A 24294-nucleotide genomic window follows, 5' to 3' on the forward strand; every position below is an offset into this window, starting at 1 on the left:
GCCCCCACCAAGATTTTAAAATTCTTTCCCCATTTTATTTGTACCTTTAGTCAAAAAATAAGGTGTATCTTGATTTTAAAAGGGACAAGGCATCAACCCAGGCTATAAAAATAATAAATTTATATAGGTGTGTAAGGTAGAGAACAGGGGCTTTTCAAATTCATTGAGCCACAGATATAATTAAAAAGACTTTTGAAATTATCATTTGTAATTATCATTTACCATTGTTCTGTACATGATCTTCAAGCACCTCATTTTTAAGAATCCCACAGAGTTCCGATAGAGTCTCTAAGTGAATAACATGAATGATCAATGGCCTGAAGACATCATACAATGACACACAGAGTTTCTCCAAAAGTTCACTAAAATGAAGAATAAAACATGGTTATAAGTAGTAATTTTTTCGGGATTTTCTAATAGTTTAAAAGGCATCACTGATTTCTTCTAGCCAATAAAAATAAAAATCTACTGGAAAATAGTGCATGGGAACATTATATAAAGAGAAGTCAAAAGGTGAAAATAATACTGTAGATTTTTCTTTGCTTTAAAAGCTCAAAATCCATAAGCAGTCTTCAGCAGTCACTCCAAAGTAGCTGTCCCCAGCCAAATGTCAATTTACTACAACTTTATTTATTTCAGCAATACTTTATATATGTCCTTTTAAACAGAATAACAAATATTTCGGTTGATTTAATTATCCTTTTATATTCTACATCATTTGTGAATCAAATGTAACATTTTTCCCTAGGAAAGATGAATTGAAAATTCTTGAATACTTGGATTTAGATAAACAAAACTCAAAGTACTTGGACATACAAGTATTTTTGACAATTTTAAACATTTGAAAGGAAAAACTTAAGTTGTCTATATTCTTCATACTTTCAATAGTACTCTTCTATATATAGCATTTCATCAAAAGTGATCAACCTAATGAAAACTATAAGATACATTTGTCTCTTCCTCATTACAAAAGTCATAATCCTGGAATCTTTGTAAGGGTCAAAATCACCGGGGCGCCTGGGTGGCACAGCAGTTAAGCGTCAGCCTTCGGCTCAGGGCGTGATCCCGGCGTTATGGGATCGAGCCCCACATCAGGCTCCTACACTATGACCCTGCTTCTTCCTCTCCCACTCCCCCTGCTTGTGTTCCCTCTCTCGCTGGCTGTCTCTATCTCTGTCGAAAAAATAAATAAAATCTTTAAAAAAAAAAAAAGAGTCAAAATCACCAATATGAAGAAACCAAAAGTGACTAACACAGGAGCTGAAGGACACTTTGAGAAAAATAAGGAAAAGGTACTAAATAGTGTCTGTATTTTTAAGTGTCTTTCAATAGTCAGAACCACAGAATTTTTTAACTATAAGGAATTATTATACTCAGTGGAGATAAAGGGGTACAGATTGCCAAGACTTAGTTCCCAATATAGGCTTCTTACTATCATACCATATTGTCTCCAGAGATATATTATACATAATATAAAAGCATGTTGGCCTTTAAATTGCACATTTATTTTAAAATAACCACTGTCCCATCCAAGAATATTCTGTTCACATACTCACAATAGTTAAAACACTCTGCAGTTGACTTTAAAATAGTCCTTTACTATATGATAAGCCATGATGGTCATTAGCAAATTAAATCTTAAAAACAAGAGTCAGAGTTTGTATACCACCTACTCTAATTTTGACGTTGGCTTTGTGAAAAATTCATTGTAAAGTTGGTGCTCATCCTGGCATACGTGGACCATAAAGGCACAGCCACTGCGAATCTGGAGGAAATAAACACACATTACCTACAGTTAAAGACACACAATGATTCCAGCATTTAAGACTAAAGCAAATATTTTACCTGCACTGAGATTATGCACATATATTAAAATAGATCATGCACATGAATTAAAATTGCTAAAAAAAAAAAAGCACTTCAGCAAAAGCTAAAGTAAATCGTCAATATAAATCCACAAACTGAAACTTCATCTTTCAAGGAGTAATACTTGTTTGTGAAACTTCATTCTTCAAAAATAGATCAAAATGAGAATATTCTGACAAGCTGAATTCTAATTACTAAATTAGATTTCTCACAAATGAAGAAAAATCTTTTAAGCTTGTTGATATGGAATCCAAAACTTATTTACCCAAGTATGGCTTCTAGAACATCAAAATATTTCAGAGGAAGGTTTAACATCAATCAAAACTAGCAGAAGCTTACCAAGGCACAATGATCTCTATTATTCTGGCTGGTTAACTCTGTTACAGTACAAGTGATGCTAGGGCCCAAAAGGAGCTCCCGCTGGTCAAGGTAACACTGATGGATGTCATTTAGCAGTTGCTGGTATCTGATGAAAAGCAAATGAGACTGGAGTGTAAACTTCTGATTTCAGACATGTAAATTAAACCTGATCTTAAATCCTAGAAGAGATTTCAAAAGCTCTAAAGCGATAAGGTCACCTCTCATTTGCCCACATTAAATACTAGAAATACTGATGTATGGGGGAAAAAAAAAACCATAATGAACTGTAGTTCAAAGTTATAATTTTTATTCTTTTAAAGAAAGATTTATCTCCCAAGAGTAAAGAAAGATCTTACATCTTTGAAATTAAAAGCAAATCTTGCTATGGGCAAAAGAGATGCCTTGCAAACTCAAAGTCAGGTCTACAACCCTTGCCCAAAATAAGTTATGTGCTACAAGAAAAAGCTTGCATAGTATGGAAGGTAACTGCTCAGAAAATATCAGAAAACATAACAGATTTGGAAAAATAGCACACCAAGAAGATGGTAATTTGAAGAACTTCTAGGTACTCACTCAGGTATTTTTTCAGATCGCTGTTCTATTTGCTCAATAAGAGTCTGCAAGATAAAAAATATATTAAAAATACATCTGTTTCAGTTATACTTTCAATTACTTTCTGATTTTAACTAATATATGCTAATGTTAGAAAATCTGTAAATACAAAAAAGCTGAAACATAAAAATCACCTATAATACCACAAGATAACCACAACTAATATTTTAGAATATTCTTTCAGGTTTTTGTATATATACACTATAGTTACTATATATATTTTTTTTTAAAAAAAAACCTGGAATTATATTATACGTTCGACATGATAATCTGCTTTCAAAAAATTACATTTCAAATCATCATCCTACTCAACATCAGAAGAAAACCTACGGAAAGCCTTAGCATAGTGCCTGGCACCTAGTAAACACTCAATGAATCATCATCATCATCATCATCACCATTATTATTATTATTATTATTATTAAAAACATTATTTTAAACGGCCACATACTATCCCCTTGGGCAAATGTACCATAAGTCAAATATTATGTTAGACATCTCGATTGTTTCCTGAGGAGAAAAGTCCAGAGGTGAGGAGCCCTGAGCCTGGAGTGAAACTAGAGGGTCTGCGTGCCAGTTCCCCAGAAGCGTGTGAGCCCAGGAGATCAGGCTCACTTCTCTGAGTTTCCACTTCCTACCACATAAAGCAGGTATAACAGCAGTACCTACTTTCCAGCTGGGGCCCCCCAACACTGGGTCAAAAGAGATAAATACTTAAAGGGGCTTTTGCTCCATTCTCCTAAAATGTTTTTTGAGAAAGAAAATTGATTTACATATCTATCAGCAGTATTGTCTGCCTCATCAAATTCTCAAAAGCATGGACTGCTAGACCTTAATCGGCCATTGTCTTGCCAAAAAAAAAATGCCATCTAACCTTAAACTGCACGTATTCTCCACTGAGGCTACAGATGCACTCATATTTAATTAACCATTTGCATTTTCTTCGCATAATCTGGTCATTTATTTATCAGATATTTATCTTTCTTACTGAGTTAGAAGCACTCTAAGTATATTAAAAATATTAACCTTCTCACTTATCTGTTGCAACACGCTAGTTTCTGCTTTACTTTGGCTGTTTAAAATTCAGAAAATGTAATTTTTATATCCTGAATCTTCTCTGTAATTTTTTCCCAAAAATTTCTGCTAGGTGGTTTTTTTCTTTTCCTGCTTATTTTTACATTTAACTCTTTAGTTCACTTAGAATGTATTTTGGTAATGTTATAAAGTGAAGAGCTTAATTTCCCCAAATACTTAGCAAATCTTCCCAATACTATGTAGAAAACTCTAACTCTTCCTCTCTGATTTGAGATTGATTTCTCTACATATTAAGTTCTAGAATTTCTCATTCCAATGATCCATCAAAGAATTACTGAATCAGTATCAATGTATTTTTCAAATTTACTTGTACAAATCAGTATTGCTTATTTAGTATACCAGACGAATTTTAGCATCATCCAAAAAAGAAATTCCATTGGAATTTTTGTTAATATTTTATCTGACCAATAAATTATATTAGGAGGAACTGACATTTAAAAAATTAAGTCTCGGGATGCCTGGATGGGCTCAGTCAGTTAAGCATTTGCCTTCAGCTCAGGTCACGATCCTAGGGTCCTGGGATTGAACCCTGCATCAGGCTCCTTGCTCAGGAGAGAGCCTGTTTCTCCCTCTGCCTGCTTGCTGCTCCCCCTGCCTGTGCACTCTCTCTCACAAACAAATAAATAAAACCTTTAAAAAAAACAAAAAATAAAAAATTAAGTCTCCTTCACCAGGAACAAGAGAAACTTATCATTTGTTCAATCTCTTATAATTTTCTGTCTAGTTTTGTCATTTTCTTCATCCTTGCATTTCCATTAAAGTTATTTCTAGGTAAGTATTTTTATGCTATCTGTCGCTAATATAAATAGGACTCCATCACATATATCAATTGGCTACCATTGGTAAATGGCATGTAGGAAAGCCACTGATAATTATATAATCATTTTATATTCACCTACCACACTGAGCTATATCACACTTAACTAACTATACCATTTCTTTTCTAACCCAATTTTTACCACTGGTATTTGACTGCAAAGCAAAAGCAACCAATCAGGCACAATCTAAACCTTATACCATCAGTGAACCACTCTTCTCCTATATCTTCTATGAATAAGACCGAGTTTCTCTTATTTCAAAAAAACAAAAAACTGAGGGAGGAGTTAGGTTGGCAGAGGAGTAGGGAGACCCTATGCTTGTCCTGACCCGCAAACACAGCCAGATAGTTATCAAGTCATTCTGAAAGCCCAAGAAATCAACTGGAAGTCTGAGAGACAAAAAACTGCAAATCTACAAGTAGAAAAGCAACCAACCTTTGGAAGGTAGCAGGTGCAGAGAGCTGACCTGGAAGAGATGTAACTATTGGTAAGGAGGCAGGGAGGGAGGCCTGCTTACCGAGCCTACTGTAGAGTATTAGAAGCAGCAGAGCACAAAATCTAAACTTTCCGAAGTCCTCTACCATGGGGGACGTGCCTGGCTTCAGGGTGCTCGGGTGGCAAAGTGGGCAGAATCCCAGGAGTGACATCTTGGTCTGAGGATCCCCTGTGTCACAAGAAGAAGGGGTGGTGCCACTGTTCCCAGGCAGAGGAGCGTAGAAACCAGCTGAGAGCAGCAGGTCTTGGTACCAGTTTTCTACTCTGTTTTGCCATAAATTGCGCAGTCATGTGACCACTCTCCTGAGACCTGTCAGCAAATGACAAAAGCGGGGCAAGACCCTCCCCGGGAGGAATAGCACAGGTCTGCACCAGGGGAGTTCCTAAAATTTTGGAGTTTTGAAACTCAGTCGTGCCCCTGAGATAAAAAAGCTCAGACACAGGCACGGTGAACACAGGGTTCAGATGGAAACTGAGGACAAAGAGTGGTGACTGACTGCTCTTCTGTGAAGGCTCACTGAAGAGGAGCGGCACAAACTTTCAGCTAAGAACAGGGTACCACCATATCCATCCTGGGCGGTCAGTGATGAAAGCCTTCAGGGAGCAAAACAGCACCACCTAGTGGAGGTTCGAGCAGCACACACCAAGCCCCAAACTCCTGCACCCCGGAGGCACATTTCCACTGAAACAAGACCGCCTGAGAATCAGGGCAGCAGGCCCCTCTCCCAGAAGACAAACAACTCACTTGCACCAAGTCTGATCATAGATGGCTGCAAAGCTTCAGCTCTTGGGGAAATAGAATCTAACTTCTTTTTTAATTTTATTCTTTATTTTTTATTCTTATTTTTTCATTTATTTTCTTATTTTTTCAATTCCTTATTTTTTATTATTAATTTTTTAATTTTTTATTTATTTTTTTTTAATTTTTTGTTTATTTTCCATTTTCTTTCTTTCTTTCTTTTTTTTATTTTGGGACACAGATTCTTTTAACAAGCAGACTAAAATACACCCAGGATCTAGTTTATTTGGTTTTTGGGTTTTTGTTTATTTTGGGGGTTTTTTCTCCCTTCTTTTCTTTTCTGGACAAAATGACAAGATGGAGAAATTCACCCCAAAAGAAAGAATAGGAAATAGGGCTCACAGCCAGGGATTTAGTCAATACAAATATAAGTAAGATATCTGAACTAGAATTTGAAACTATTATTATAAGAATACTAGACGGCCTTGAAAAAAGCATAGAAGACACTAGAGATCCCTTACTGCAGAGATAAAAGAACTAAAATCTAGTCAGGCCAAAATTAAAGATGCTATAACCAAGATGCAAACCCAAATGGAAGTAATAAAAACAAGGATGGATGGATCAGAGGAGTGAATCAGTGATAGAGAAGATAAAATTTTGAAAAATAATGAAGAAAGAAGAGGGGAAACTCAGTGACTTATTAAAATGTATTAACATTCATATCATAGGAGTCCCAGAAGACTATGAGGGAGAAAAAGAAGCAGGTTTATTCAAATAAATTATGCTGAAAACTTCCCTAATCTGGGGAAGGACAGAGACATCAAAATCCAAGCAGCACAGAGAACTCCCATTAAATTAAACAAAAGCTGGCCGTTGCCAAGGCATATTATAGTCAAATTCACAAAATACACAGACAAGGAAAGAATCCTGAAAGAAGCAAGGGGGGAAACGTCCTTAACCTACAAGGGACAACAGATCAAGTCAACAGCAGATGTGTCCACAGAAACTTCGCAGGCCAGAAGAGAGTCTCAAGAAATATTCAACGTGCCGAATAGGAAAAATATGCAGTGAAGAATTCTTTATCCAAAAAGGCTGTCATTCACAATTGGAAAGATAGTTTCCCAGGCAAACAAAAACTAAAGGAGTTCGTGACAACTAAACCAGCCCTAAAAGAAAGTTTAAAGAGGACTCTTTGAGTGGAGGGGGAAAAAAGACCAAAAGCAACAAACTCTAGAAAGGACCAGAAAACATCACCAGAGACACCAACTCTCCAAGTAACACAATGGCACTAAATTCATATCTTTCAATAATCACTGTGAATTTAGGGGCACCTGGGCAGCTCAGTCAGTTGAGCATCTGCCTTTGGCTGGGGTCATGATCTCCAGGTCCTGAGATCAAGCCCCGTGTCGGGCTTCCTGCTCAGCAGGGAGTCTGTCTGTCTCTCTCTCTCTCCCTCTGCCCCTTCCCACCTCTTGTTCAAACTCTAATAAATAAAATTTCTAAAAATAAATTTAAAAATAAAAAAATAATCACTCTGAATGTAAATGGACTAAATGCTCTAATGAAAAGACACAGGGTATCAGAATGGGTAAAAAAACAAGACCTATCTATTTACTGCCTCCAAGAGACTCATTTAGACCTAAGGACACCTGCAGTTTCAAAGTGGGGGGATGGAGAACCATCTATCATGCTAATGGGCATCAAAAGAAAGCCAGAGTAGCCATACTTACAACAAACAAACTAGATTTTAAAACAAAAACTACTACAAGAGATAAAGAAGGGCATTATATCCGCCTGGGTGGCTCAGTCGTCAAGCGTCTGCCTTCAGCTCAGGACATGATCCCAGTGTTCTGGGATCAAGCCCCATATCAGGCTCCTCTGCTGGAAGCCTGCTTCTTCTTCTCCCATTCCCCCTGCTTGTGTTCCCTCTCTCACTGGCTGTCTCTAACTCTGTCAAATAAATAAATCCTTAAAAAAAAAAAAAAAAAGAAGGGCATTATATCATAATTAAGAGATCTACCCATCAAGAAGATCTAACAATTGTAAATATTTATGCCCCCAACTTGGGAGCACCCAAATATATAAATCAGTTAATAATAAATATAAAGAAACTCTCTGATAATAATACAATAATAGTAGGGGACTTTAAAACCCCACTTACAGCAATGAACGGATCACCTAAGCAGAAAATCAACAAGGCAACAAGGGCTTTAAATGACACACTGGACTAGATGGACTTAACAGATATTTTCAGAACATTTCATCCTAAAGCAGCAGAATACACATTCTTTTCAAGGACACACGGAACATTCTCCAGAACAAATTACATACTGGGTCACAAATCAGCCCTCAACAAGTACAAAAAGATCGAGATTATACGATGCATATTTTCAGACCACAACGCTATGAAACATGAAGTCAACCACAAGGAAAAATTTGGAAAGACCTCAAATACATGGAGGTTAAAGAACATCCTACTAAAGAATGAATGCATGACCTGGAAAATTAAAGAAGAAATAAAAAAGTACACAGAGGCAAATGAAAATTAAAACACAACAGTCCAAAACCTTTGGGATGCAGCAAAGGCAGTCCTAAGCAGGAAGTATACTGCAACACAGGCCTATCTCAAGAAGCAAGAAAAGTTTCAAATACACAACCTGACCTTACACCTAAGGGAGCTAGAAAACAGCAAATAAACCCTAAAGCCAGCAGAAGAAGGGTAATAATAAGACTGGAGCAGATATAAACAATTTCATAGAAACAAACAAATGAAAACAGCAGAATGGATGAACAAAACTAAGAGCTGGCTCTTAATTAAGAAAATTGATAAATCCCTAGTCAGACTTATCAAAGAGAGAGAGAGAGAGAGAAAGGACCCAAATAGATAAAATCATGAATGAAAGTAATCACAACCAATACCACAGAAATACAAACAATTTTAAGAGAATACTATGAAAAATTATATGCCAACAAACTGGGCAACCTGAAGAAATGGACAAATTCCTAGAAACTTACAAATCGCCAAAACTGAAACAGGACAGAAAATTAGAACAGACCCATAACCAGCAAAGAAATTGAATGTAATCAAAAATCTCCCAATGAACGAAAGTCCTGGTCCAGATGGCTTCCCAACGGAATTCTATCAGGCATTTAAAGAAGAGCTAATACATATTCTTCTCAAACTGTTCCAAAAAATAGCAATGGAAGGAAAATTTCCAAACTTACTCTACAAAGCCAGCATTAGTGTGATTCTAAAACCAGACACACCACTAAAAAGGAGAATATCCCTGATGATCCCAATATCCCTGAGGAGCATAGATGCAAAAAATTCCGGTAAAATACCAGCAAATCGAATTCAACAGTGCATTAAAAGAACTACTCACCACAATTAAGTGGGATTTATTCCTGGGCTACAGGGGTGGTTCAATACTCACAAATCAATCAATGTGATACACCACATTAATGAAACAAAGGAAAAGAACCATATGATTCTGTCAACAGAAGCAGAAAAAGCATTTGACAAAATACAGCATCCTTTCCTGATAAAAACCTCAACAAAGCAGGGATAGATGGAACATACCTCCACATCATAAAGCCCATATATGAAAGACCCACGGCTGATATCATCCTCAATGGGGAAAAACTGACAGCCTTTCCCCTACGGTAAGGAACAAGACAAGGATGTCCACTCTCACCATTACTATTTAACATAGTACTGGAAGTCTTAGTCTCAGCAATCAGACAACAGAAATAAAAGCCATCCAAATCAGCAAGGAAGAAGTCAAACTTTCACTATCTACAGAAAACATGATACTCTATGTAGAAAACCCAAAAGACTCCACCAAAAAATTCCTAGTATACATGAATTCAGCAAAGTTGCAGGATATAAAATCAATGTGCAGAAATCTGTTGCATTTCTATACACCAATAATGAAACAGCAGAAAAAGAAATCAAGAAATCACTCCTACGCAACTGATGGAGCATCGAACTTTGCATCGGAATCCAGGGATGTACTGTATGGTGACTAACATAATATAATAAAAAATCATTTAAAAAAAAAAAAAAGAAATCACTCCAACTTGCAACTGCACGAAAAACAGTAAGATACCTAGGAATAACCCTAACTAAAGAGTTAAAAGATCTGTACTCTGAAAACCATAGAACACTTACAAAAGAAATTGAAGAGGACACAGAGAAATGGAAAAGCATTCCATTCTCATGGATTAGAAGAAAAAACATTGTTAAAATGCCTTTACTACCCAAAGGAATCTATACATTTAATGCAATCCCTATCAAAATTCCAACAGAATTTTTCACAAACCTAGAACAAACAATCTGAAAGTTTGTATGAAACCACAAAAGACCCCAAATAGCCAAAGCAATTCTGAAAAACAAAACTGGAGGCATCACGATTCCGGATTCCAACCTATATTACAAAGCTGTAATCATCAAGACAGTATGGAACTGGCACAAAACAGACACATAGATCAATGGAACAGAATAGAGAACCCAGAACGGGATCCATAACTATATGGTCAACTACTCTTCAACAAAGCAGGAAAAAATATCCAATGGAAAAAAGACTGTCTCTCCAACAAATGGTGCTACGAAAACTGGAGAGCAACATGCAGAAGAATGAAACTGGACCACTTTCTTACACCATACACAAAAATAAATTCGAAATGGATGAAAGATGTAAATGTGAGACAGGAAACCATCAAAATCCTAGAGAACACAGGCAACAACCTCTCTGACCTCAGCGATAGAAACTTCCTACTAGAAACGTCTCTGGAGGCAAGGGAAACAAAAGCAAAAATAAACTAATGGGACTTCATCAAGATAAAAAGCTTCTGCACAGCAAAGGAAACAATCAACAAAACTAAAATGCAGCCTACAGAATGGGAGAAGATATTTGCAAACCGCATATCTGATAAAGGGTTACTCCCAAAATCAATAAAGGACTTACCAAACTCAACAACCAAAATAATAGTAACAATAATAATAATCCAGTTAAGATATGGACAGAAGACATGAACAGACATTTTTCCAAAGAGGACATCCAGATGGCTAACAGACACATGAGAAGATGCTCAACATCGCTCATCATGAGGGAAATACAAACCACAACCATGATGAGATATTACCTCGCACCTGTCAGAATGGCTAAAATTAACAACAGAAGAAACAACAGGTGTTGGTGAGGATGTGGAGAAAGGGGAACCCTCTTACACTGTTGGTGGGAATGCAAACTGGTGCAGCCACTCTGGAGAACAGTGTGGAGTTCCTCAAAAAATTAAAAATAGGGGAACCTGGGTGGCTCAGTAGTTAAGCTTCTGCCTTCGGCTCAGGGCGTGATCCCAGGGTCCTGGAATCAAGCCCCATATCGGGCTCCCTGCTCTGTTAGGAGCCTGCTTCTTCCTCTCCCACTCCCCCTGCTTGTGTTCCCTCTTCGCTGGCTGTCTCTCTCTCTGCCAAATAAATAAATAACATCTTTAAAAAAAATTAAAAATAGAACTACCCTCCAATCCAGGAATTGCACTACTAGGTACTTACCCAAAGGATACAAAAATATAGATTCAAAGGGGTACACACCTTTCTGATGTTTGTAGCAGCATTATCAACAATAGCCAAACTATGGAGAGAGCCTAAATGTCCACCAAATGATGAATGGATAAATACATACATACACACACACACACACACACAAAATGGACTACTACTCAGCCATCAAAAGAAATGAAATCTTGCCATTTGCAATGACATGGATGGAGCTAGAGTGAAATAATGCTAAGTGAAACAAGTCAGTCACAGAAAAATACCTATAATCTCACTCATATGTAGAATTTAAGAAAGAAAACAAGATGAACATATGGGAAGCAGAAAAAGGGAAAAAAAGAAAGAGGGAAACACACCATAAGAGACTCAACAATAGAGAACAAACTGAGGGGTGATGGAGGGAGATGGATGGGGGAAAAGCTAGATGGGTGGTGGGCATTAAGGAGGGCACTTGTTGTGATGAGCACCGTGTTGTATGTAAGTGATGAATCACTGAATTCTACTCCAGAAACCAACATTGCACTGTATGTTAACTGAAATTTAAATTAAAAAAAAAAAAAATCCTTCAACTGACTCTCAAGAGGGAAATAGCAAGAGTCAGAGGCAGCAAAAGTAGACTACTCTTTCTAGTATCTTCACAATGAGTAGAAAAAAAGATACATGTACCAGCTCCAGTCAACTTTATCTTGGATATATTAAATGTGTAAATATTAACACTTATATCTACTTTCTGCACCCTCCATTTCCAATCACTTAATCAAGATAAATATTTAGTGCATTCCTTTATGTACCAGGCACTTGCTAAGGAGAATAAAGAAGGCACATGTTCCCCACCTCAAGAATATACTACCAACACCTTATCAACCCCTATTTCCCATGGACTACTGCAAAATCTTCCTTGTTAATCAGGCCTCCCTGTCTCAAATCTCTTTTCACTATAATCCTTTCTTCCTAGTGCATCCTTAATCGAAAGAATTGGTAGATGTGACCAAATCATTTTCCTCTTTAAAATACTTCACTAATTAGAGCCCCATGTCAAGCTCCGAACTCAGCAGGGAATCTGCTAGAGATTCTGCCTCCCTCTACCCCTCCCCTCACTTGCTTGCTCTAACTAAATCTTTAAAATAAATAAATATATACAATAAAATACTTCATTAGCTGTCCACTTTTCCTGAATTAGCACGACACGTGATACCCCTTGTGAAAGGATCCCTGCCATCTTTCCTGTCTTTTTGCCCAACTGCACCCTATTAATGTCCTGTATTTTGATCATAACAAGTTACAAGTTCTCCCAAAATATATGTCTCTACAACCATCCCTATACCTCCTGTTCTCTCTGTATAAAACACCCTCATTAATTCCATCCAGTCCACTGAGCATTTTAAGCTCAAATACCACTTCCATCTAGAATCCTTCCCTGAGCATCACAGGAAGAGCCAAGTATTTTCTGCGCTGTGCTCTTAAGACATCACGAAGGTTATGTGGAAGGACAGTGCCTACCTTTCATTAGTGTTCATTTCCTGGGATACGCAAAGGGCCTAACATACAGTAGAACTTCAAAAGGGCTAGCTAAATGAAGTTCACAGTAATATCCTATTTATGTCAGTAGACTTACTCTGACTTTGGGAGCAGCAGCTCGAAATTTCACATAAAATAATGTGAAGGCATTGTCTGCATTAGGTACAGATGAAGGATCCTAAAGAGACATGGGGGAGGAGAGGGAAGGAAGATAATTAGCGAACAAATAATTATTCAGAAAATGTGACACCAACCATTTCAAACAGCTACTGCTTGGCCTATATACCAACGAAAAGCTTAGCAGGAAAAATCTCAAAGAGAGATTACATATTAGTATTATTGCTACAAATGAGAAATATTTACATGGTGCTGTCATCTCCTTCCTCTTTATAATTAAAATTTACACTATGTTACATGAACTTTGGTACTAAACACACTTGAATTCAAATTCATACTCAGTCACTTACTAACAGTAGGATATTGGCCAAATCACTGGGCCTCTCTGAGATTCAGTGTATCTGTTAAATGGTGATAACATACACTCATAAAGGGCAACTGGGTGGCTCAGCTGGTCAAGCATCTGCCTTTGGCTCAGGTCGTAATCCTAGGGTCCTGGGATGGAGCCCCGCATCAGGCTCCCTGCTCAGGGGGAGCCCGCTTCTCCCTCTCCCACTCCCCCTGCTTGTGCTCTCTCTTTCAAATGAATAAATAAAATCTTTAAAAAAACCAAAAACATGTACTCACAAAGGTTTTATGCAACTCAACGGTAAAGCACTAGCTACTAGTACACAGTAGGTGCTAGTACTAACTAGGTATTAAGTCTGTAAACTTATTAAAAATTTTACAAAAGAGAATAAATTATAGTCTGGCCTTCATATCAGCCAAGAGCAATGTGAACAGTAAACTGCAACCCCAAAATCAGTGGCTTTTAACTGAAAGTTCAAGAAGACATTCCATGTTCTTTAGAAAGTGAGCTTAAAAAATAAAATGCATAATCTTTATGATTTTCTTATGAAAGAAATGTGTTCAATAACCATCTTAGCTAGCTCTACTCGTAATTATCTAACATAACACTGTGCTCAATTTCCACATAGCTTGCTCACTCCACCTGTAATTGATCAATTTGTTTGTTTCCTTCTTCACTGATTACTTCTCCTGAATATAAGCTCCATGAGCGCAGGGGATTTGCTGGCTCCTTCTCACTACTGTACGGTTCCCAGTACAATGCCAAGCACTGAGAAGGCACTCAATAAAAATACATCTGCTAAACACAGAAAATTATCCGCCATACATAAAGAAACAAATTCAAAGTATCCATCATATGTAATCCCACCACTAAGATAGAACCACTTTAATCATTCTGGTGTATTTCCTTCCAATATTTTCATGAATTAGATAAGAAAATGTTTTAAGTGACAAATAGTTCGAATCTTATCATTTACCATATAGTAGTGAGTACTTCTCACACTATTAAATATTCTTTGAAAATAAGATTCTGATGGACAGATATAATACAGCCTTTTTTCTATTACAAGTAAAGCTGATGCATATTCTTATTTAACAAAAGGTAAAAAAAAAAAGTTTTTATAGTTACTAATTACTAATCTCACACTTAGATTATGGAAGATAAATGAATTAAAAAAGAAAAAGAAAAGAAAAAAACACTTCACCAGTTAACTCACCCTTTTTAATAACTGGTTTGTGAGGTTTTGTAGTGTGTTCACAGTGTATGTCTTCATAAGGTGCAAAGCTTTAGAAAGACATTGCTTAAACTTCAGCAAATATACAGGATAATCTTTAAAATTTGGCTATAAAGGAAAGGGAAAGATTTACAAAGAGGAAACAAACATACACAGAGTAAACTATGAAAACAAACCTGCCCTTTAATGGTCTTATACAGATCATAAGCTTGGCAAAGACAAATACAGGCTGTCACTCCCTCACACCTGCCCAACGAAAAGTTCACTTTATGCCACTTGATTTTTACAAAAGACCTACAATAGTACCTGTTTTCACTAACCAAAAGAAATCCAAAAAGGATTTTCACTTTCCTGAAATGGTAACTGCTTCTTCACTTCATGCCATTATTGGCTTACAAAAGGTTTCATAGAACATTCTACTTTCAGGTAGTGGGGGAAACCTGTACAGTTATAAATCCTTGGGGGATAGAAAGAGGGTGATTAAATCAAAGGGCCTATTCCTTTATTTCTTCCCAAGTAACACTTTTTGTTTCCAAAGAAGTATCTAAAACAACAGGAAGTCAACAGCCTAAAAATTACACATCATTTTAGGTGGGATAAAACTGCGTCAACAAAGACCTCTTTCTATTCCAGGGGTTGTCTCAGCAACTCAAAGTACTTTTTTTTACATCACTACTGACAACAACTAAGAATTTACTACAGTCTTTCTTCAAGTATATTACAGATACATTTTTCCCTTCAAAAGAAATAATTACTGTATAGCATAAGAAATGATACAATAGGGACATTAAGATTTCTTAAAAATATACAGAAATACCATGACTTACATGTGATGAGATATATGTTATACAATCATCTAACTTGGCCAGCATAGGTATAAATCCTTCACTATTAACAGACAACGTAGGAGAATTCAATTTCTTCAAGGAAAAAAAAAATTTTAATTCACAAAAAATATACAGACAAAAGTTGAAAATTATGTATTAGAATTAACATATTTCCCATTAGGCTATAACATAGTCATACTAATATCTTTACATTTTAAAAATCACCAAAATATCCTCAAATATAGCCCATGTGTAATAATAAAGGACAAAAAAAAATACTGATTTAATTCAGTTTATTCCTAATGAGCTTTAAGGGGGCTCTTTATAAATTAACAAATATTTATATTACCCCATTATACAATGTTATACTAAAATAACATATTAACTACCTAGATTTCCTATTTTCTAGTACTTTATAACAAACACAAATTTCCTATTTTCAAACGCTGCTGATTTTCTCAAAGTTAAAGGATTAACTAGCAGTCATACCATGTTTAGCAGTCATATTACAAAAGTAAAACATATAAGTAAAATATAAGTAAATGTATATAAAAATATATACAAGTAATAATAATATAAGTATAAATACAAGTAATATATAACAAATATTTAGTACTTAATATATAAAATTACACATTAGAATACATAAAACTATATAACATACGTCTTTAATGAATACAAGTAATGTATGTAAAAATGTAAAAAAAACCAGCCAATTATTTCTTATCTTGACAACTTGGCAATGAATGATTTCCTTGTATTCCATTGTTAACTAGCTCCTAGTAACCCATAATAATTATGATTAATTTAATAATTTTAATAATTTATATGTAGTAATTATGTTTAATTTATGAGCCAGAAAAACATAGGAATATAATTTACACAGCAGTTTTAAATGAGACTATTACTTTGGGATACAAGCATGCATTATAAGGACTATACTTCAAACTAAACATGAGATTAATTTAAAAAATGTTTTGATTACTAATAATAGCACAAACACAGCAAGATTTAAAATTTAATATTCCTTCTTTCAATCTTCACAGCTTACAAATAAGACACTGTAAGTGGTAACCACTGTAAGTGGTAACTGACAGATTTTAGTAACAATAATATAACTTAAGAACTACTACTTAAATCATATTTGAAAAAAATCTGAACTGGTAATGATATCTCCATCGGGTACTAAGAGGAATATCTATCAGCAAGCAAACTATTAAGTTCAAATATCACTCAGGCCAATTTATAAATTTAAAGATTATATTCAGAAAGGGTAATACAAAATAAGGTCATTAACTTTACATAAAGTAAAAAAACATGCTTACTGTGTTAATAGTTTCCAATTCATTAAAATAGGAAAGCTTTTGTTGAATGTTTTCAGCCAGATCAACAAGTTCCGACTTGCATTTTTTAAAAGAAAAAGAATCAGTGTAAGAACATAAGAATCAACGCTCCAGTCTCAAAATTACTTTGAATAGATTTATAACAGACGGACACATTTATGTGAGACATAAAATTTCAGACTAATGTTAAAAGATTTCTGCAATTATGAACTAATAAGCAATGATTAGTACAGCAACTTACATATCTTTTATAAAACAATTATTGCCTTTTAAAAAAAACACACAAAATACACAGAGAAAACTCAAAGTAACTTAAATGTTCTATCTTTAAATCATAAATTTAACTGCAATCTAGATCAGTTCACCTTTTCATAAACCCCACCATTACTACAATCACTGTGCTTGTTTGAAAAGTGTCAATAGTAAAGACTGCACAGAGCAAACCAATGTATTCTCTTCACTCTGAAATTGTGCTGAGATATAACAGTTCAAAACGTAGGAAAGCTTAGGAAAGCTTGCCTTGCCCCTTCACAAATGTAAGCTTATTTAAAATAAAAAACAGCCTGACAATGTAACAATGTGCATGCTTAACACAAGGCCTCATCTGGAGCAGAGTTCAATATATACTTGGAGACATTAAAGAAATTACAACTAAATTCTATTCATCTACTTAAAAATAAAATATTAAATATAATCACTAACCCTCTCCCATTCTGCAAATTACCTGTTCTTTTAGGAGCTGTTCACAGGCTTCATGTAGGGTCCCTGTCTTATTGGACACAAAAAGATACTGTTTCTGCAATGATTCCAGATGCTGAAGAGCACTGTTTACATCATTCAATATAGCATCACACTGCTCCTGAAACCCAGACAAGTAATCCCTCATCTGTCTAGAAAACAGAACCAAAAGGGGATTGGCAATAATATTTTCCCCCAATAAGCAGAGTCAATAAACAACAAAGTCTCATTTTTCCCCAAATGCTTGAATTTCAGGAAAGAAGTCTGACCATTCACTAAAGCTTATCATATTCAAACAGTATGTTAACACCTTTTTCAAGAATTTAGAGGGAAATCACTGCAACTATAAGCAACAAAAGGAAAGAGCCCTGAAGCCAAAAGCTGGCTTTTCACATGTAAGGCAACAAATCACTGTCTCAACTTTCAAAAACTAGGACACTAGGGCCATGCCAAGGTATGGAGTAGGTCAATCTCTCAGATCACTTAATGCCAAAAATCCCATGATGGTGTGATGTCATGGAAAGAATTCTGGACTTGGAATTAGAAGACCTGAGTACAAGCCCCAGCTCTGCCCAAGTCTCTATGACATTAGGCAAGTTACTTAAAACTTTCAGGCCTCAGTTTGCACATTTGTAAAATGGGAAAAATAATATCTTTCCTCACACAGCTGCTATAAAGATTAAGTGGAACCATGTATCAAAGAGCCTAACACATTACCTAGCAATAGCAGTCACTTAATAAATGTTAAATAAATGCAGTTACTCAAACCACAGTCCCCAAATCAGCTAGAAACTATGCACCATCATTTCTTCCATGCTATCAATATACACAAACAGAACAACATAGTTACTCCCAGTCCAGATGGGCACCCCTAAAATCTCTTGGGTCTCTACTTCTAAAGAAAAGCAACAAACACCTCTTACAGTTCCTGTAAAATTCCCACTTGACCCCAAGCCTTTCTAGAGTTATCTAAAAACCAATGTCTGTACCTCCTCACCTATTAATTATGATATAACTATTTTTTTAATCACACAACTCCTCTCTACCTCTTTTTAAAGAAAATATTGCTATTGGAATTTTCTTTGTACCTTCATTTAGTTCCGATTATGAAATGCCGCAGATGACTGTGATTTAAAAATCAGGATAGCCAACAAACTCAAGAACCACATACCTATATTTAGTTTCTTCATCCTGATCCATCCGAGTTTGTAGCTTTGCAAACCATGAGAAAAACTGGAAAAATAAAGAGTATTATATTGTCAACAAAACTAAAACAGAAAAAATGAAAAGTGCTTACATGATAAACAGCAAGTCAAAAGGGTAGACACTATCTAAGTCTTATTGCTTGGGGCTGAGACATTAATAATTACTTTTAACCAGGGGATAACAATTTAATTCCACATCAATACCTACATGCTAGAAAAAGCAAACAATATTAAAAACACTAGCTATATCCAGAGTCAAACAAGGAGTATTAAAGATACAATATGTAAAAAAATATATATTCCTTCAAAAGAGGCTAATGTGTATTTGCTACTTTGCTCAATTTGAAGGGATAACTTAGGGTTTTTGGGTAAACGTATTAATGTTATCTAATAAGAATGAAAAAATATAAACTGAAATAATATAACAGAGTGGTTTAAGAACATGGATTTTTTTATCAGCTAAACCTGGGTTTGAGTTCTGGCCCTGCCCACCAATGTCATGAAAAATTTCTATTATTAAAAAGATATGGAGAAGATTGACCTTAATAAAGGACGATGGAAATGTTTTATATCTTCATCATGGTGGTAGTTACACTTGTTAAAACTCATCAAGTGATATACTTAAAATGAGTACATTTTATTGTGTATATATTATAACTCAATATACCGGTTTTTTAAAAAATTTAAAGAGAGATACGTAAGTACAAATTTAGCCCAGATGACTTTTTTTTTTCAAATAGTCCAAATAAGTTCATTGACACAGCACAAGACTATCTTCTATAACTCGCAAGTGGGATTTGAAGTCAAGGGTGTGCTTTATTCTCCCAAGATACAAGGCTTGCCAAGTACCTTAGCTATCATTTACTAACATTGACTGTGTGCCTGCCGTACACTATATGCATTATCTTATTTAATTTTCAGAAAAATCCCATGAGATGGGTATACAATCATGCTTGTTTTACAGATTAGAAAACTAAAAGCCTAAGATAATAAGCAATTTGCCTAAACTCACAAAGGTGGTAAGTAATGCAGGTGATTTTCAGATCCAGGCTGGCCTAACTCAAAATGTGGAGCTCTATTTCACTTTGCAGCACTGCCTCTTGACTTACTACATATGCAATTCAGCATGCTTGCTTTTTGTTTTACTCGGTAAATGCCTAGGCTTTGATTTTTACAGGGCAGAAAGAGATGAGGGAAGTGGCAGAAGAAGCTGCTATACATTTAGTTTTGTAATTAGGAATAAATAAAAATCAAAGGAAGACTACACATATAAATTACTGAAAAATAACTATAAGGATTCATCTGAAGAGACTACTTAGATTCTTAAAAGAAAATTACACAGCAACAAGCAGAGATGTGCGTGCGCGCATGTGCGAGTATGTGCACACACACACGCACGCTGGGTGGGTGACACATTAACATAAACATACACTGTGGGAAGTCAAAAGTGCATGAAATATTAAAATCCTAATGACTAGCTACCAACATCCAACTTGGAATATCATATTTTTATCTGTATTTCAAGTATAATTGGGTAATAGGTTAATTTAAAACACTTAAAAAACAGCCACAGCTAACACAAAATCAAGATTGTTCTAGAAAGATCTGATGTTAACTAGAGTTTCAAATGTTCAGAACTTTTAATTAGGACATTTTTATTACCCTGTCTTGAGATATTAGAATAATCAAATATCCTTAGAAACAACACTGCCATTCACCTGCTGTGCAGTTTCAATTCTCTCTTCTTCCATTTCTAAGGAAGTGAAACCCTTCAAAAGAATGTCTTCTGTAGATTCGGGTACTACTGAAGTCTGTGCAATGGGCAGCGACTGGGATGTTATACTACACAAATCTTCAACTGGAAGCTTCAAAAGAAAAGCCACAAAAATATTTAAATAACTTGAAAATTCTCTAAAATCAAGACTGTTATTCCATCTCACTGCTTTGAAAGAGAAAGGAATGTTTTCTATTAAATCATTTGAGGTAAATAAATGCCATATAATAATACAACTAGGCTCTTTCTATTAAATGTTAGTCTCAAAATACGAATGTCATACTGGTATCACACCACTAGTAAAGTATTATTTTTGAGTTACCTTTCTAATACTGGCGTGAATCTGTGCTCATCAACACACATTTTCTTACTTGAACCTCTTGTGAACTGGCACCACAGGCAAAAACCTGTATGCTGTTGAAAGTAGCTTGCCTTTCCCAGGATCTAACAAAAAAGCTTGGCCTGATTAATGTGCACTAATAGAAAATAAATTACACCCAAGAATTAACTATCAACACATCAATTATCAATAACTATCAATTATCTCCTTCTGCCATTTCTACCACTGGCACACTTCACGCACACCTTCTTGGTGACAAATTTTGAAATTACAACTGGGTAGAAAGAATTTCAGAGTTTCCTATCAGTTTCAGAAGAGCCCCACCTACAAGGCCTCACTTTGACGCCATCAGACCTACAATAGTTTCTAGTTCTCTACTACTAAAGATAGTCCATGTGTTAATTTACCTATAGTCACACAAACATCCTATTTTTAGACCTACAATAAACGGAGTGTGGCTGTAGGGTAAGTTAAAAAGGGGCTGTTTCATTTCAGTTCCAGTTTTTAGCCCTTAGGACATAACATTTAAGGCCCACCTGTATAAAATCTTGACCCAGGGCCTTAGGAAATTGCCCCCATCTGTTTCTTAGATAATAAACTTTCATCTGAAGATAGTATTTGATCTTCAAAACTAAAAAAAAAAGCTAGATGCACAATGCGCCATCACTAATTTAGAAATACAACCCTTTAAAAATAGGCGTTTTTATACCTGAGTTCAAGTGGAGCCATACCCTCTGGTATGGTAAAGCACCTTATAGCGCAGCCTGCTTTGAACTCTGCTCCTGCTCACGTATAAGCAGTGTGACCATGGGCAAATTACTTAATACTTCTAATCCTCAATTTCTTTTCTATAAAATAAGAATTACAGTATCTGGGGTGCCTGGGTTGGTCAGGTCATGATCTCAGGATCCTGGGATCAAGCCCCATATGAGGCTCCCTGCTCAGTGGTGAGTCTGCTTCTCCCTCTCCCTCTGCCCCTCCCCCATCATGCGCTCGCGAGCTCGTGCTTGCTCTCTCTCTCTCTCACATAAATAAAATCTTAAAAAGAAAAAAAAGAATTCCAGTATCTGTATCATGAAGCCATTGTGGGAGGGGGGAAACACAGGTGTGGGAAAACAGGCTTCTTACGCTGCTAGGAAGCTGCAGACCCAAAAACAAAACAAAACAAAAAAACTGCTCAGGAAGGTCCTCGATCTGTCTTCTCGCCACAAATGGGTCTAACTCAAGAGCCACGAGGTAGTGGGTATATGTAAATACATCTTATTAGGTCATCACTTATGCAAGTAAATTCTTCCTGAATGGTGACATAACACCTCAGTATAAAAGGACACAGTAAGAACGAAGTTTCTCAAATCCTGTGAGAATCTACCTTGAGTCTTAAGTATCACCAGCAACTGTGTGCTGCCACCAAGGGTTCTGAAGGTAAAAGGGCCTCTGTTTCATTTCAATTCCAGTTTTGAGTCCGGAGGCAGAGAAGCTGTGCAGAGTCCCAGGGCTCCTGCTCTGTGGAAGTTGCCCAATTACCAACAACAAGCAGGCTCCTTGGAGAGGGGGAGACAACCCACCAGAGACAATACTACATGTACTTAGCATAATGCCTGCCAGACAGTAAACACAATAAATCTGAGCTACTGGTATTCACCATATTATTACTACTTCTTTTTATGAGCAACAAAGTAAGTAAATCTATAAATCAGAATCTAGAATGCTTCTTGGGAACAGAACAGTCCATAAGCTATTTTTATAAAATTATATCTCATTAGGAATAATACGTAGTTCTTTTTGAACAGACTGTGACAAAATTCAAACATATGGGACACCTGGGTGGCTCAATGGGTTGATTGTCTGCCTTCAGCTTGCGTCCTGATCCCATGGTCCTGGGATCGAGTTCCACATCAGGTTCCTTGCTCGGTAGGGAGCCTCATCTCCCTCTGCCTGCTCTGCCTGCTCTGCCTGCTCTGCCTGTCACTCCCCTGCTTGTGCTCTGTCTCTCTCCGACAAATAAATAAATAAAATATTGAAAAAAAATTCAAACATAAAATTCTATCATCAATGTTTACACAATACCTAAAAGGGAAAAGGGGAGGGAGATGTGCATCAGGCTCAGATTTGAAGAACATACCAGAAAGAACAGGGATATTCGGCTAAGGTAAAAGAAAGCCGGGGAGGGGGCTGCTGCAATGGATTCATCAGTGCACGCAACACAGCTAAAGAATCAGTGATTGAAGACAGTCAATATAATCACCCAACAGCAAACACGACACAGGGAAGCAGAGTGGGAAAATACAAACTGAACACACTATCCAAAAACAGTCGGATGGTATCAAATCATCTATTATATGTATAATGTGAATCCCAAAAGGAGAGAATAGGGTAGAAAAAATATTTTAGTTGAGAATTTTCCAAAAATAATAAGTCACCAAACTACAGTTCTGAGAAGCTCAGAGAATCTCAAACGGAATACACACACACACACACACACACACACACACACACACACAAAGGCACATCTAGACACATTATATTCAAACTTCCAAAATACAAAATTAAAAAGAAAATCTTGGCAGATGAAGGAGAAAAGATTTTACATGCAGAATTACAGCAGACTTCTCTTCAGAAAGTTTGCAAATCTTTTAAGTGATAAAAGGAAAAAACTGTCAATCCAGAGTTCTTTATCTAGAAAGCTTTTTTAAAAGAAAGGGAAATAGAAACTGTTCAAACAAAGCTGAGAGAATGCATTTCTAGCAGACCTGTACTACAAGAAATGTTAAAGGCAGTTCTTCAAAAGCAGATAGAACATAAATACCAGGTGGGAACCTCGATCTTAAAAACAAAACAAAGCAAACAACTAAAGAGCTCCAGACATGGCTAAAATAAAGGTACATATGACAATTTTTTAAATTTTTTAATCACTCAGATAAAGGTCAAAAGCAAACACAGTATCGACGTATCATGGGTTTAAAACATATGTGAAAGTAAAATACATGACAACAATAGCCCAAAAAAGAGAAAGGAAGAATTGGGAGCATACTATGTGAGGTTCTTATTCACACATGAAGTAATATAATATTTAAAGGTAGACTGTGACTAATTAAAGAAATATGTTGTAAACACTACGGCATTCATTTGAAATATTGAAAACGCAGAGAGGACCTAGCAAAATTCAGTCCTTCGATACCACCAAGACCTATATCTATCCTTAATTCAATCCCTTTGAAAAAAAAGATCTTAAATGTATCTTTAAAAGTCATGTAAATCAATGTCAAAACTCTGGTTGTGATACCACATACATGGTTTTGCAAAATGA

The 24294-nt window shown here is 36.0% G+C and overlaps 1 protein-coding gene across 1 annotated transcript in view; it reads right to left on the reverse strand.

Annotated features, from left to right (window-relative positions):
* Window positions 1–24294, reverse strand: part of COG3 (component of oligomeric golgi complex 3) — a 69295-nt gene that overhangs the window by 39412 nt on the left and 5589 nt on the right. The window contains exons 2-12 of the mRNA XM_002914968.4: window positions 20592–20738; window positions 18840–18901; window positions 17655–17820; window positions 16913–16987; window positions 15588–15680; window positions 14743–14868; window positions 13158–13238; window positions 2800–2843; window positions 2206–2332; window positions 1674–1765; window positions 223–362 (exon numbers count right to left, since the gene is read on the reverse strand). Of these exons, the coding sequence (XP_002915014.1) occupies window positions 223–362; window positions 1674–1765; window positions 2206–2332; window positions 2800–2843; window positions 13158–13238; window positions 14743–14868; window positions 15588–15680; window positions 16913–16987; window positions 17655–17820; window positions 18840–18901; window positions 20592–20738 (1153 nt within the window). The remainder of the gene's footprint in view (window positions 1–222; window positions 363–1673; window positions 1766–2205; window positions 2333–2799; window positions 2844–13157; window positions 13239–14742; window positions 14869–15587; window positions 15681–16912; window positions 16988–17654; window positions 17821–18839; window positions 18902–20591; window positions 20739–24294) is intronic.

This window comes from Ailuropoda melanoleuca, chromosome 7 (genome assembly GCF_002007445.2).
Source record: "Ailuropoda melanoleuca isolate Jingjing chromosome 7, ASM200744v2, whole genome shotgun sequence".
Classification (NCBI taxonomy): domain Eukaryota; kingdom Metazoa; phylum Chordata; class Mammalia; order Carnivora; family Ursidae; genus Ailuropoda; species Ailuropoda melanoleuca.